Source organism: Helicoverpa armigera, chromosome 10, assembly GCF_030705265.1.
Source record: "Helicoverpa armigera isolate CAAS_96S chromosome 10, ASM3070526v1, whole genome shotgun sequence".
NCBI lineage: Eukaryota > Metazoa > Arthropoda > Insecta > Lepidoptera > Noctuidae > Helicoverpa > Helicoverpa armigera.
This window is the reverse complement of record NC_087129.1, coordinates 9,068,680-9,084,931: the sequence shown is the minus strand read 5'-3', so window position 1 is coordinate 9,084,931 and position 16,252 is coordinate 9,068,680. Positions and strand designations below refer to the sequence as shown.

The window sequence follows — 16,252 nt, the reverse complement described above, 5'->3', positions numbered from 1 at the left end:
ATTAGTTGACTAGGTCAAAAATATATCCTGTATCATTTCAATTTGGTATAGCATCTTAAAGCACTTTAATTTTATAATTTTGATGCATAAATTATTATTGTTTTTATTATAGAATAAACAAAACAAGTATACAGATTAATTTGAAAAATGACTAATTTCATAGTCAACTACTTACCGTATTCTCTTTACAGCGTTTTCATACAAGCGGATTTTCTATTCGCGCTCCGTTCTTAAAGTCGATGTAGGTACCCTACATGCAAAGAATATTGACATCTATTAGCGTAGAAATGACGCTTGAAACTGAGCAATACATTTTTGCCGCGCGGAATGTGTCGCGTGTACATTCTTGATGGGCTACCCGCGGCAAAAATTCACCTTTGTGAAAGCTCTGTGAGGCTTTTCCAACATATACGAACATAACCTATGTCGTCCAATTCAAGCCAAAATTCCCTTTGAGATCCTGTCGTGTTTATTTAAGTTCGTCAAAGAGCCGTCTATTCCTGTGGTCGACAATTTCCGGAGATACCATCCAAGGCTTACGTTTATCGGTAACTGCAGAACGGCACAAGATAAATAAGAAGATAGGTATACGAGCTGACGACGTTAGCAAGAAAACGTAAGATTTATTTATCGAGTTATAAACCAGGGATTGGTTGCAACTCTATTAATTGCGTTACTGTACCGGGGGACGGGATATCGTAGCGAAAACTTGTTAGATAAATTCAATAGTAAATACTAGAATCTGGGTTATGATATTTTCCAACGGATTTCCAGTACCTAGAGAAAATCGCAAGTGCTAGTTTTTTAATTCGAAGATTAGTCAGAACTTATGTTTATTGAATAGAAATTATGTTGAAATGGAGTAGTTCTTGTTATACACACTCGCCATATACTTCACTCTATTCATGTATTATATTCGCCGTGAGCATAGATCCATGCAAGACATTTTGTAGGACAAATAATCGGGCCAATTTTTTTTAAGACATTCTGTCTGAGATTTTCTGCCGTCTTTATGTGTGATGCGTGCATTGCACTTTTGCTGTCAGTGTATTCTATTTTTCACCTACAAAAAATCACAATATCGCCGATCTTATCAGACATGGGCGGGCAGCCTTACCCAGAGAGTAGGTAGGTCTTGTTTTAGGTCCAATTTCATAAAGTAGCGGGCACATCTGTCTTCGCGCGGTCCGTCCCTCGTGATTAACGATAAACGCCCCAGATGTTCAACGACACTTTGTATATTATGTTATCGTCTTTTTATTAGCCTGCCAACAAGTTTTTTTTAATATTCTCCTAGGATATTAGGAGGAAATAGGTTGGTTTTGTCGTCAACTGTTGTCCAATGTTCCGTAGCTCACCAGGTTGTAATTACCTGATATAATTGCTGTAGGTTGCAATCTAGAATCGAGAAATTCCATGATCAGTACAGGTCACTTGCCAATTATTGTTTTTATTTATAAAATCTTTTCAACATCCCTTATAACACCAATCCAAGCAAGCGCCACTTTTAGCCTTTACTAATACGAAATCTTTAAACCATCCTCATAAAACTGAAGGCGTATCTTATTTATACTATTTTAGCATCATTTCAACCAAGTCTTCATACTTCCCAACATAGGTACCTATTCTTAAAACTGATGCCTCGTTTGCACCGAGCTGCAGTCAACGATCCCACAACTTCTAATAGCTAGATTATACTGCACTGAAGTGTAAACAATTATCGTTGTTCAGATAAAATAAAATAGCTGAAAGCTTCGCTTGTTGCAGAGTTTCGCTTGCACTGAGCAAAGATGGTGTTAATGATTGCACGTTAAACGTAACGATATTAACTTTGCCGATATAACAGCTGTTTGGATTGCTTGGAACTGCTGAACAATTAGATACCCACCTATGGACGGGCTATTTTTATGAATACTCTTATATTAGCTTCACTTGTAACTATGCGTGTAAGAAAATCTTGGAATCTTAATTTAACCCACTTCTCGGTCTTCGATTAGGATGCACACGCTCTGAGGTGTTAGTCTTCTTTAGACTTTTACGGCATATTGCTTCCTGTCAGATACTCTCGTGCGTTTACATAGGTATTCTTATGACGAAAATAGCTAAGGGTCATCGCCTAGTAGGTACGATTATTATGGTTCATTACGAAATATTCAAACAAAATACCTACTTAGGATGCACACTTACAAAATGTCACGTAACGATGAATCAATGAGGCTCGTCCCGTCCGACATAAATTGTGATAAACTCAATTTTAGATACCCTCCGAGTGCGCTATTCACTCAACCCGACTTGATTGGACGGCCCGCCAAAATCAACCCCCACCCCATAGATATTGTGACATAATAATAGGAATTTTGTAAAAGTTAATTAGTGAAAATTCCTCGACTCAACCTCGGAAAATGTTCAACAAAAATGTTCGGCGCGAAGTTATGAATGAGTCAGCTGTTAATTAAAAATATGGCATTTTGATAACAACAATTTTTTGTACAAAAAAATCTCGTCGAAACTAAATTAATTGATTGGTATTTTGTCGAGTTATTCTGATTACGTTTTTTGTTGGAATTGCTTTGGTGTCATATTTTATTGTGTTTTGTGAATCCGTTTAAATATTTCTACATAGAAGTGTTACACAAATAGGTAGGTCGGCAATCGTAGTTAGCAGGTAATATAGGTATAGGTATCGACAAAATATTTACATCACGAAGACCAAAAACAAACAAGCAATCCGTTCTATTAGGCACCATTGTTATTCATGTTCCATAAAATCAACGAAAACACATAAAGACAGTGAAACTCAAATTGTTTGACCCAATTTCCAAGAAAGGACAATTTAATTGACATTGACTGATCAATAAGACGACAATCATTGCCCGAAATCCGAGCTTTATCGAATAAGATGAGTAGGTACCTAATAAGTAACTTATTATCCCTGAAAAGTGAAAACCTTGACTTTCTGTTAACGGTTTCTAATTTTCCTGGTTTAATATTTTCAATTTTAGATTTTCGATAATTTTATGCCAATATCATTTTTTTTGGTCCTTGTATGAAACATCAAAAGGCTCCGAAACTTCTGAAACGATTTGAAAAAAATCTTTTACTGTTGAGAAGTTACTCTAAGCCCGAGTGACATAGGCTATAGTTCATCCGGGTACGGGAAGTAAGTAGTTTCCACGGGATGCTGGTGAAACCGCCGAAGAATACCTAGTATTAGGTAAATATTTCTAGACGCATTCAGCAAATTATAGAACCTTTACAGTAGCGGCGTAAGGGGGGGGCGGAGGGGGCGGTCCGCCCCGGGTGCCACGTCTAAGGGGGTGCCATCTCGGTCGGCACATATCTGCACGACCAGGATGGCGCGGGCAAAATTGACAAGTCACTGAGGGTGCCATTCTAATCTGCAAAGCCTAGGTTCACTAAATGCACGATATTCAAACAAAACCACAACAGTGCATGCGCGAGACGTCGAGGCAACACTGAGAGGGGTGACACAGTCCGGCTGTCACCCCTCTCTTTCTTGTTTATTTTTGTTCTGTTTCCTGATTACTTAAATTAATTCCTCAAACTTAGAAAAAAACTTCTTCTGCGTTTACTTCTTGAGTCCTCAATCTAACAAAAAGTTAAAGCACCGAAGTAGCAAAAACAACTGACGCTCTACGCTGACGATTTCTAAGTTGTAAACAACTCCTCAAGTCCTCCACTTCCTTTAGGAAGTTGTTTACTTCCTAGTTGTTTACTTCCTTTAGGAAGTGGAGGACTTGAGGAGTTGTTTCCAAGGAGTTGTTACTTCCTTTAGGAAGTGGAGGACTTTTGTGTACCAAAACTCAAAAATTTTCGCGCTCGCTCCGCTCGCGCCTTTCACATTACGGTGGTTTTTCTAATTTCTTTAGGTATTATTGAGTCCCAAAAATCAAAAATTTCGCGCTCGCTACGCTCGCGGCTTTTCCACTTTACGCCTGTTTATTTTAAACTCTTTAAGGGACTTTACTGTCGTAAAATTCAAAAATTTCGCGCTCGCTTCGCTCGCGACTTTTCCACTTTACGCCTGTTTCTTTTTAACTCTTTAAGGGACTTTACTGTTCTAAAATTCAAAAATTTCGCGCTCGCTACGCTCGCGGCTTTTTCACTGGACACTGGTTTTTTAGAAACATGTTTGAGTTATTTTAAGTCTCAAAACTCAAATGACACGGGATCGCTTCGCTAGGGCTTTATAAGTTTGCAGTGATCTGTCTCCGGTTTCTTTATGTTAAATCTAGCAAAAAGCACCATGAATGATTTCTACACGATTTTTAAGTACTTTAATTTACAATTTTAGCCCGTGATTATATTTTGTCGTTTTTTTTTGGGGAGGGACGGGGTGCTCAATAGGTAGTACGCCCCGGGTGCCACCCGATGCTACGCCGCCACTGAACCTTTATACCTACATACACAAGTAGATACCTAAGTAATAAAGACACAATCATAGAAACATCTTCAAAACGAGCAATGGGACATAGAGGATTTGATTGAGCGTGATGAGCGATGACTATTCAACTGAACACATAGTTGGGCTCATGTTACCACGCCGTTTGATCAGTAAACACCGGTGAATTTGGTAATGTTCTCGCCTCATTTGAGTCCTTCAATGAATTAGTATAAACCGCTCGTATTTTGCTCTGCTCGGTACCTACCTTATTTAGGTATTGTTTTAAGTATGTTTGGTAAAGGGTAAAGTTTGTAATGGTTCCTCAAAAATGCTGTCTATTTTAAAACCACGTTAGGACCTAAGTATTCAGTTACAACAATTGTCTTTAACTTGCCCTTTATCTTATAGGTATCTCATAGGATTTCAAATAACTTCATCCATACCATACTTCTGTGTCAATAATATAAAAAACGAAACGTTTTTAGTATCTACCGATTTAAAAAAATTCTTAAAATTTTTGGGATGTCTACCTACACCAGTCCTGGGTGACAGGCAATAATATTTCATCCGGGTAAACGAAGTGGCTTCCACTGGTCGCGGGTGAAACCGCGGGAAACAGCTTGTATCTACTTTATTATAGGATTATACAACCTCATCAAAACTGATTAATCAGATGACACGGTCGTTGATCTATAGCAATTAGGCAGGATTACGCGGAATGATATCGGTCGAATGCGATTACCAGAATTTCATTCAAAATAATTGCATTTCCAGCGCGTGACCTAGTTAATCCACTTTGCAGATTCAAAAGAAAAAACCTCGACTCGTTAATGTATGGAAAAAAGATTATAGCATCGCTTTTTGAAGCAGCTTTTTTCACATTAGGTGAAAAATATAAAAGGCTTTGGCTCTGTAGGTAGGTATTACCTTCATACGAGTACCTAGGTAGGTGCTTTCAAACTTCAATAAGTACTTTCACACAAGCGGATTATCCGATAAATTTTCTGCCTACCTTACCTTAGTACCAGCAGTATGTAAGTCCTCCTTCAAAGCAAACTTCATAATCAAAATAGCAGCAACCCAACATCACAGTTCTGATGCCCAAAATCCAGGCACAGATTATTATAGTAAGTTCAACTCAGTCGTGCGCGCGGCCTTATGTGTGGGTAACCCTTGTACATATTCAGTGACTTTGTGTGCGTGACAAGAGGTACAGTCGGGTACAATACAGTTATTTAGGGGTTATATACGGGTGTTTAAAGAAAAACAGTTATTACGTAATTTTATGTTTATTTATTTATAATGATTATGAATCGCTACTTGAAAAATCAAATAATGAATTTTCGGATTCGTTACTCTCCAAGGTGAAATTATAAATTCTGACTCCATGTCAATTATTCTTCTTTTTTCTTTTGTACATGTCGACAAGTAGGTATTACCCCACATCCCTTCATCAATTTGACTTAAACGTTCATTTATGAGTGTCATTACTTCCGTCTTATTTTGGTCGACATTGTGCGAAGCAATAATTTTTTTTAAAATTCCCCACACATTTTGTTTACATTATTATACTAGATTATACCTCTTTTTACATTCTTAGTCCCCACTTTTATTTATTGTCCGCGTACCCCGAGCTAGAAAATATGTAAGGAGTATTTAATTCTTAGATACTGTAAATGTCAATTTGAAAAGACGTATGAGAAAATAATGAAAAACTATATTTAATAATAAAAAGCTTTGAATGTTGTTTCATTTTTTTTTACCTGACTCCTTAATAATTTCTCCGTGAATACCTAACTAGTATTTTCGTAAACGACTGTACCCATAACAAAAAGCGATAAGAACACGTCATGCTCGGACGACGTCACTGTCACACAAATGAAAGTTGTATATTTACAAGCCGACGCACACATAGGGCCGCGCGCAAATCTGAGTTGAACTATCTATATTTCATAGTAAGCCAGTGCTGCAGTAATTACTCTGTGAAATTAGCTGACGTACTGGCCAGCTTTGGATGAAAACCGCTGTGTTGACGGCAGGGTATTAAGCGTCTAAACCTAATGCATTCTCTTGCATAGCTTCGTACCCTACGTGTTTGTTACGCATACCTTCTATAGCAGCTATGTGACCCCTCATCTATTCTACATAGAGTACATAGGTACCTGTAGGTATCTTTAATCAAGTGTTTTATCAATTTCTTCTTCTATTTCATCGCCTGATAAAAAATAAGACTAAAGGACTAGGTATTAAAATTGATGGATTTTTGCATTGTATACCTACCGTACATAACTCAGAATTCGTCACAATTTCAACAGCCTAGTTGTTCATAGAAAGCTAATTGGTTGCACAAATAGTCGGACTTTGCGCATCTATCATTCGTGTTCCAAATTATGCCTATCATTGATCATGATATTCTTTATTTCAGACGGATAGACCGCAGCAACTCGTTAGTGGAAAGCAGCAGTGGTGTCGGTCCACTGAGCCCTGGTGCCAGTGCAGCCATCAGCTCCCTAGGGGCACTCCAACCGGACCTGTACACGAAGCGAGAGGCTCCTCTGGTGATAGAGCTGGAAGGTGCAGGGCCCTCGCTCGGCAGAATCCATCTGCGCTTGAAGTATGACTTCGATCGGTCGGATTTGGAAGTTCATCTCATTGAAGGTATGGATGCTAAGCTCATGTCGTGATTACAATTTTTATATGGCCAATCATTGTATGTTCCATGTATAACTACATAAATTTTGATAGGTACCTTTAATTAATGCTTTATTTTAAAATACGTAGGTAGGTATAAATTCTTATCTCCTGGAATTTGCAATGAAACTTCTCGTAAAACGATAAGTAAGAACGTAATAAAATTGTTGATTTCTGAACTAATGTATTTTCTTTTAATTTCAGCGCACGATTTAGCGGGTTACGAAGCCGGGGGTTTCAACGATCCCTATGTGCGAGTCACCTTACTGCCTGAAGTGGACACACGGGTTCGTCAGACCCCGGTGCATCGGAACGAAGCCAACCCCTTCTTTGACCAGCACTTCAAGTTCCCTGTATCACACGACGAGTTGTCTGATAAAACGTTGCTGCTGCAAGTTTTTGATTATGACAGGTATGATCAACTATCAAGCCAAATACTCAAGATTGAGATTCCAATGTAGCTATGAAGAGCTAGGTGCTAGGATCTAGGTGCGCAGGAACTAAGCTAGTTCTTGCGCGGAAAGAAATTTCAATTGAGGGCCAGACTTACAAACTCCCATCTTGTATCTCAATAGTATTGTACCTACTTGTGATTCCAGGTTTTCTCGCAACGAAGTAATGGGTTCCGCTAAGGTGCCTCTTTCCCGCGTCGAAGTGGCGGGTGGAGCCGAAGTTTGGGCCGAACTTTCCCGAGAGCGGCGTCCACCAGAGGAGTTGCAAGAACTGTTGCTGTCTCTATCTTACCTGCCTTCGGCTGAACGACTCACTGTCGTCGTGCTGAAGGCCAGGAATCTATTGCCACCTCAGGAAGGGAAGGATGCTTTAGGTGGGTTCCTTAAGGATCAATATATTAAGCACATATATTCATCCCTTCTTCAGTTATGTGGGTGTTAATTAGGCAACCGTTCCTTTCTGATCTGATCTGGTTATATGGCAACTTTCCAGATGTGTATGTAAAAGTGTACCTGCTGGTGAACGGCAAACGTGTGAAAAAGAAGAAGACTAACAGAAAAGAGATCAACAGCCCCGTGTGGAACGAGGCGTTATCATTTAGCCTACCGTCTGCTAACCTTCAGGAGGCTTCTATTGAGGTAAAGAGAATTCCACTATTCATCCAAAGCTAATCGGTATTAGAATTCCATGAGTAGGTACTGGCTATAGTTATTCATTAATCTTTCTTGCTGCCATGTATTAAATGATTTCATGGTAAGACCTGCGTTCGTGTTTAGCTCACTGATACCATCGTTTGCTAGAGAACGGAAACCATTATTGACGACAAACATATTTTTATAATTAGGTATGTAGGTACTTATTATACCGGCGTGTTATTTAATTTCGTTAAGTAAATTACGCAGGGGATATTTGGAGGTGGACTTTCAGATCATAGTGAACTTACCCTTATACCAGCAAAACATGTCCTCCTCGGAATTATTCCTTCGTGTTTCTCTAAACTAAATCTGGACAACCCTTGCAGGTATGCGTGGTGAGCGGCGGCGGCAGCGGGCTGGTGGTGGGCTGGTGCTGCGTGGGCGCGGCCGAGCCCGCCGCCGAGGGCCGCCACTGGGCGCAGATGGCGCACGAGACGCGCAAGGCCGTGGCCATGTGGCACACCCTCAGATAGACTGCACATCCTCTCCCCACACACTCGTCTAGTTTATCCCGGACCGATTGGTGCAAATCTTCTGTAGAAGACGGCCGATGTTTTGCAAAATAATATCGATTACAGAATCGATTTGGGGATTATTCGTTCCAAATCTGTACACGCGGCGCTGATAGTTCTCACATAAAATTCAAACATAACGGATTCAATCGATATCATTTGGCAAGACCGTGATAAGGCCCCCTGTTCACTGTTGTCTAGTCAATGTAGTGACGTCCTAGGTAGGAAGACCAGATACCAATATTTCCTATTCATTTTCTGAAGTCATTCGAGTTTTTGCCTTTCCCTACCTAGTTATTGCAACCGCCTAGTATGTTTCTATAATAAGAATGAAGTGCTGAGTGAAATTCAGGTATGTAGGAGATTGGGGTACCTCTTAGTTGACCCATGCCCTTAAACTTCTTTATGACGTCACTACTGTACCTACCTACCATAAATTACTGTTACTTGTCTGTATCGACTATCGTAGACTTTCACTATAAGATGCCTAATCTACATTGTAATTATACTTCGCAGAGCCTAAGTTTGCTCAAAGAAACAGAAACTGTATCATACTTTATCACTGTTAGAAACAAAAATGTGTCTGATATTCAATAGATAGTAGCTTCACAAATTCGTGTTTCGAATCTTGCAATACTGTTATATTTAAATGTCACTAGTCATTTGTATAAAATGTTATTGATATGCAGCTCGCTACACGAAGCACTTAGTAGGTGTACTGTTAGCTTTATCGCTCTTCGATAAACTGACGAGAAGTCATGTGAGCGAATCGTCTGTCTCTGAGAGAAGGTAATAAATAAGTGTAATATCCCTTTATCAAGACTTATACCTTGTATTACACTCCCTGCCTTCCTATACTGTCCAGTCTAAACTGTGGGCTCTATACTATACTTCCTGATATTATAATGAAATTGTATCAACAAATGTTTTAAAAATATTTATCTTGTTAAACTTTATAAAAATATAACAGACTATTTTCGACGTGGTAAATTATATTGAGCTTTTGAAACACCAAACAAAATCTTATGAATTTATAGAATTTTATATAAGAAATGTTAATTTTTGAAAATAAATTTTAATATCATTGTCCAATAGATGATGTGAATAAATAAATACGACTATTTCTATCTCCTGTACTTATGTGTGCCCACAGTTGTTCTGTCACATAACTAGATAATATTATAAATACCTACTTATTAGTACGTAGCCATTCAATAGAGTGGCCTCCGTCTGTTCAAGGGTTTTATGAATTATATCGAATTTTATTCCAAAAATATACGTACATATTTTTATCTAAGTGTATGTATCTGTGTGAAGAGGTATATTACTTTTTATTTTCTTTACAATGTCTGAATAAAATGTCTATTTGTAAGATTAAATGTGGTTTTACTGGTAGAAATAAATAAATAAAAATACAAGTGTACAATATTTTAAATATTATCATTTATTAATAACTTTTTACATGTGTACAATGTTTTAAAATCAATAGTAATAGAAAAAAATAATAGTATGTATATAGTTGATATATTGAACGTAACACAAAACACTTTACCAGAGCTTGGGGGTCCCGTAGTGTTGTAAACTTGTAACGTGTCCAGAGCACTACAAATGCACTATTATAAAGTTACTCGAAACTTACCACCATTGCCGAGGAGACGCAGGAACACGAGCTCTCGCCAACTAAAATTGCATTACACAATGTTAAAATATGTATGTCGGCGAACATAACGTATTCTTACAATGCCATCACCTCGTCGCGGGTAGACATGCGAAGATACGTAATGAACAACTTGTGGTTATACTAAAATAATAAAGATTACTTTCAACTATTTGTAAACAAAAAAAAATATCACAGTATCGTTTTCATTTATAGGTACACAGAACGTTTTTGTTGCTAAGGGAAATCAGAGGCACTATATGAAACAACTGTTTCTAACACTTGGACAAACATACAACATAAAGTGCAGAACGTTTTAAATTAATTGCTGATCCCACTCAAGCCAAAAAGCAGCATACGTATGCACCCACAATTATGGCAACATAAAAACGGTAAACGGAGAAAGTTATTGGAATTATGACTAGACTTACTACATGCATATCTAAAATTGCGAACACTAATAGAGGGATAAATTAATAAATCAATTTGGAATTAAGAGAGTCATAAAACAGAACTTATAAACACAAAGCTAGAAAAATAAAAAGGGTTAGCTAAAAGAGATGTATACTTTACACATCGCTGTAGAATCCTGGGCCTTCTCTGGGAGTGGGGATGGGATAGGATGGATAGCTCATTTTAGTGTAACTGTGTCTAGGCGGAACTGTGCAAGTGAGGTGGGGTGTCAGGTAGACCGGGATGGGGTGTGGAGGTAAATGCAGTCGGCGTCCTTGCAGTCGCCGCCGACTTCGAAGGGGCAGAGGATCGCGTTCGGGTCGCCCTCCCAACTGGAATGGATGAAGTTTATAAACAATTAACTGGTATAACAGGGTTTAAATATATCAAGAAAGTGGCATATCTCTGCAAGGTAAGTATTTTTGGAGCTTTTATCGTAATCGTGGTCAACTGAAATTGAAATATCTTCTTCAGTGTGTTTTAGTTACGTATAAAATACTGAAACACATTTTTGAAACATTGTAGACGATCGCTTTATTCCTTTTTGGCTTTATTCTGTTGTAACAATAAAAAAGAATAAAGCAGAAACCATTGTGATTGACAATTTCGATATGATGAATGTAGATATCACAGTAAAAATTCTAACATCATTACAAAAGTTAAAACACAAAACTTGTAATAAATAATACTGTCCAGTATTTAACACTGACTTTGCGACCTTGAAACAAAGCATTGAATTCATTATCAGTGATAACACGTAAGTGCCTTAGCTATCGTAATGGACATTTTTATTGATAAACGGTTTTATTTATTATTGATAAAAACATTTTAGTACTCAAACATGAAATAAATAAATTAGTAAGGAACATTTTAGTATGAAATAAATAAGAACAGACACAAAATCGAAAAACGGAAATCTAGTTCCTCAAGGTCGCTAAAATCAAAGTGTGAACAATTCAAATGAATGATGGTATAGGTAGTAGGTACTCAAAAATTACTTAGTCTGGGATACAAATCAGATTCCAGTACAAAAGCCATAAGGAAATCAAGCCCCTCTAATAGTATAACTTACGTTGAACTCCCAAAAGCGTCTAAAGGTGATCTGTAATCGTCATTCTCAAGTCTTCTAAAATCAATTGTTATTTTCTCATTCCCTCCACCCTTTTCCACAAGTGGATGACTTGATAGCCTCTGGTTTTCAATTAAATCCTCATTGATATTTTTGTTATCCACAAACAATGTGGTGCTATGCACATCAGTTTTACAGTCTGTCACTGTAATCACTTTTTTATTACTAGTAACATTAAGCTGCACAGATAGTTTAGACTGTTGCATTACCACTGGTGGTTTAACTACCTTTACTATCCTTACTGGATTAGCAGGTTCTTTCACCAAACTGGTATCTTTAATTGTTTTATGTACTACAGGATCCCCAATTTCTTCTCTTAGAGGATTGGTCTCTATTGCAGGTTTATTTACTAAAGAATTCTTAATTTCTTCTGTACTTGCATTACTATCTTTAACAGGTTTATGTACCACGTTTTTAGGTTCCTCTTTACCTAAATTGTTTTCTTTTGAAATAACTTTAATATTTTTGTTGACTATAGTTGTTTTCTGATCTTCTTTCATAGGATTATTCTCTTTTTGCAATTTCGTATTTATCCTATTTAGTGGAGGCAAACTGCCGTTGATTTTGGAATGTGCGGAAGACATTGAGCTGAAAAATAAAGTTTAAAAAGAAGAAGCCACCAGTTTATTATACAACTAAATAAATGATGTTAATAGTTCCCCAAAAGATTAGAGTGACTAAAATAAAACCTAATAAATAAGCATAAGGAGGAAAATAAATGAGCAAGCCACATAAAATAAAGATAGAATGATAGAAATACCTTTTCAATAACATTTGATGGTGCAATCGTATTTTGGTCAAACAATTTTGCACAGATCTTGTTTGTCTCTTGTTCAATGTAATGGCAGTCTTGATATTACGAAGTTCTGTAGCTACTATTTTATATCTTTGGGATAATTTTACACCTTCTTCTTTTAGCTTTAACATCTTGGCAGATTCCTCCGCTATGTGTTTTCTGTAAAACAATCGGTATGTGAGTTGCGAATGCGAAATTCATAGAATAATAAACAAGAAGCTCATAAAAATACCTTGAATTTTGTATCTTTTCTTCCAGGTTATTTATAGCAGACAGCTTTGTTGCATCAATGGCAGTATTTCGTGGTTTTAACGTATCTTTGTTTGGTACAGAAACTTTATTGCTTAGATTGATTGTTGTCTGCCTAGCTTGTTTTATCTTTTCTAACTCTGCCATTCTTTTCACGAGATTTTTGTACTCAATTTGCTCCGACTTTGGCAAATGTTTAACAGCCTAGAAGAAATGATCAACCTTAAAATGTCTGAAAGAAATGAAACAATGGAAAAATCAAACGAACAATAATTCTGCAGACCTTTGCAACAAACTTCTCATTTTTCTTCACAGGAGCTGGTTGCTGAACGACGTCTGGTAGCCTTGTCTTCTCGACTTCCATTCTAGTACTTTTCAAAAATACATCTAGTCTCTGCTGGAAGTCTATCTGCTCTGACAGTTTCATATGCATTTTAGTTAAATTCTTAGTAGCTTCATGTTCACCCTCTGAATCAGATTCACCAACAGTAATAATAAATCTCTTTTCTTCAGGTACTACAACAGCAGGTACAACAGGTTTTATTTGGGGTGGCTTAGGTGAAATAGGTCTTGGTGGTTCAATGCTCTCTAAAGCATCAATTATATTAGGATTTACCAGATTAGGTAGATTTTTACTAAGGGAAGTGAGCAGTTTAGCACGCAACAAGTCTTCATCATCTTCAAGCTCATCCGCATCAGGAACCTTTTGTTTAGGAATGTCTTTTTCTAAAGCTTTTGTCGCTTCTGGCGTGCTATTTTCTTCTATAACATTAATTTTGGCACTTCCATCATTATCTTCTTTGGGTTTGTCATCAGCATCTGACCCAATATCCATATCAACAGATTCAATATCAGTATTGTTATTTGAATTAAGTAAATCATCTGGAAAATTGCTTGATTGGGATTGTGATAACTTCTTTTTCAATTTTTGCTTTTGTTTCCTTTCAATAGCTTTCTTAAGTAGTGCAGATTTAAGGCAGATCAATCTCAATTCTGCAGTATCACTATCTTCATCCTCAGACATTTTGTTTTCTGGTTGTACTTCATTTGGAACTGGATTTGCTTTGGCAGTTTTAGTTTTGAGTGCATGTTGCCTAAGCATTTCTAGATCTTCATCAGAATCTTTTTCTGAGATGTTTTCCCTATCAGATTCTTTCTTTGCATCCTCATTGTTTTTAATGTCTTTACTAACCGAATCTACAGTGTCCTGTGGTAAAATTGTTGTCATAGTTTTGCTATCTTCATCAGTACATAGGTCTATTAATTCACAAGAACTCGTTTTTTCCTGGTTTTGCTCTTCAGCATCTAGTGTGGAGATGGGTGATAATTCTGTTTGTTCTAAAATGGTGCCAATTTTGTTATCAACCGTTTTTTCTGCTGGAGTGACCTTCATTGGTTCTGGATTGACACCACTAAGCATTTTTTGAAGTCTTTCACTCAATGATGTTTTGTCATTTTTACTTGGATTTTTGTTTACTACTACAGCATTAGCCAACTTTCTTCTTCTATTTCTGTATTCATCTTCAGATTCCTCACTTGATTCACTAATAATTTTTACTTCTAATTTCTTTTTGGTGTAATGATTCTTTCTCTTGTATTCTCTAGTCTTTATGGAAGTTACAATTGGCTCAACTTTTTTTCTTTTTTGTCTATGATGTATCTTTTGACGTTTTTGAACTTTAGGTTTTTGTGGTGCATGAGAATAATAGTCTTCTAGTTCAGTCGCTGATATTTCTGATAAGTCTAGTAATGCATCATCCTTTCTATGTTTGTTACCTAAAATTTTACAGAATGCACACTATGTGCCTACAAAAAAAAACAGTTGTCTTATGCTAAAGTAAATTCCAACATATTTCTGAACATAGTGTTGTCCTTTAGAATGTTAATTTGGAAACAAAAAAAAATCAGAACCTCTGAAGAATATTACAATCTCTTTATCATTTATGGTATCGGGTAAAGGCAAGTTTATGCCAATTTCTTATCACTCCATGACTATTCAACAACAATGATTTATGTACCCAGTATTTATGAGCACATTCCATATCTTATTTTGTTTAAGAATTGATACAGATTATTGTACACCTTGCTCTCTCAGATATTAAATAAAAATGTTAAATATCTTGGATAGCATAAGAAACAAATAAAGAAGTTTCTGAATATTAAGAGTGAAAGTCAATACTTATTCAATTGAGATAGATTCCACAAGGCATTGAAACCCAAGGAAGAAACTAAATAACTATCAATGGTAGCTAAAAGTATCAGAATAGTACCAATTAACTGCCTAATAGTTCCAGAGTGCAAATAAAAATATCTGAGGCATTAGAGTGACAGCCACCGAACTCAGTATTATTAAAAATATATATCTGGCATATTAAATACACATCAAACAAACTGCAACTATAGCAAAATTAACGCATGTTTTATATTTGTGTGGCGTTTACCTTTATCTAGGTCAAAGGTTAACAATCACACAAGGTCATTTTAACCATTGTATTTTAACTAATATGGCGCATCAATAGTTTGCGATTCAGAGACCTACGGTCCACTACATCTCGATAAAATTGATATTGAGGTCTTACCTGGCCCTATGGAAGATCGTTTAGCTTTCTTACGTTCAAGGACATTGTTGTAATTTTCTAGTACTTGCAGTCTCTGACGCAACAGAAACTCTTCCTCTGATGAAATATCTGATAAATCATCCACGATTTCGCCCTCTTCCATCTCAGAGTCCGCGTGAAGCGGTGGAATATTCTCCACGAAAGCCATTTCCAGTTCTGATAGTCTTCTGAAGTTCGAGAAAGTTTATACATTGATTATGATGATACACGCAAATGAAGTTACGACTACGAAGTGCAAAATACAAAGCAAAATGATTATAATTACTCACAATCTTTAAAATAACATTATGGCACGCTTCCTGAATAATAAAACTAAAATATTTTTTCAGCCTTTTTCGTTTCCTGCAGCCAGCAGCAGTCTCAAACTGTCTATGGTATTAAAGAAAAACTCGTTTACCACAGACTAGATATCATTATTTTTAAACTCGCGGACCCAGAACGCTTACTGATAACTGGAATCCACGCTTACATAGAGACGACTGATAAAAACAAAGCACAACTTTAAAAAAATATTACTTTATTGAATTTTATGTATTGTACAGTCAACTTCAGGTCAGTGGTAACAGTTTTATACGAAAATCGTACTTATTACTA

At 36.8% G+C, this 16,252-nt stretch overlaps 2 protein-coding genes across 7 annotated transcripts in view; one reads left to right on the top strand and one right to left on the bottom strand.

Annotated features, from left to right (window-relative positions):
- The window catches only part of LOC110377411 (synaptotagmin-5), a 57,010-nt gene extending 46,836 nt beyond the window's left edge, over window positions 1-10,174 (top strand). For all 4 annotated transcript variants that reach the window (XM_049840892.2, XM_021336299.3, XM_049840894.2 and 1 more), the window contains 5 exons: window positions 6,831-7,063; window positions 7,301-7,508; window positions 7,696-7,922; window positions 8,042-8,187; window positions 8,571-10,174. In XM_049840892.2, coding sequence (XP_049696849.2) covers window positions 6,831-7,063; window positions 7,301-7,508; window positions 7,696-7,922; window positions 8,042-8,187; window positions 8,571-8,717 — 961 coding nt within the window. In that variant the 3' untranslated portion in view covers window positions 8,718-10,174. The remainder of the gene's footprint in view (window positions 1-6,830; window positions 7,064-7,300; window positions 7,509-7,695; window positions 7,923-8,041; window positions 8,188-8,570) is intronic.
- A 3-nt stretch (window positions 10,175-10,177) lies between these two features.
- LOC110377396 (uncharacterized) lies at window positions 10,178-16,065 on the bottom strand. 3 transcript variants are annotated; one of them, XR_010276844.1, is made up of 8 exons: window positions 15,928-16,065; window positions 15,620-15,825; window positions 13,324-14,816; window positions 13,024-13,244; window positions 12,756-12,950; window positions 11,939-12,583; window positions 10,982-11,198; window positions 10,178-10,436 (listed from the first exon to the last, which is right to left on the bottom strand). XR_010276844.1 is itself a non-coding variant. In XM_021336284.3 (7 exons), the coding sequence occupies exons 2-7, from the start codon at window positions 15,804-15,806 to the stop codon at window positions 11,096-11,098; spliced, it is 2,844 nt and encodes a 947-aa protein (XP_021191959.3). In that variant the 5' UTR covers window positions 15,807-15,825; window positions 15,928-16,065; the 3' UTR covers window positions 10,178-11,095. The 3 variants fall into 3 exon arrangements, 1 of the variants encoding a protein (XP_021191959.3); XR_010276843.1 differs by having other exon boundaries at window positions 10,987-11,198; XM_021336284.3 differs by having other exon boundaries at window positions 10,178-11,198.
- Between the last annotated feature and the right edge of the window lie 187 nt (window positions 16,066-16,252).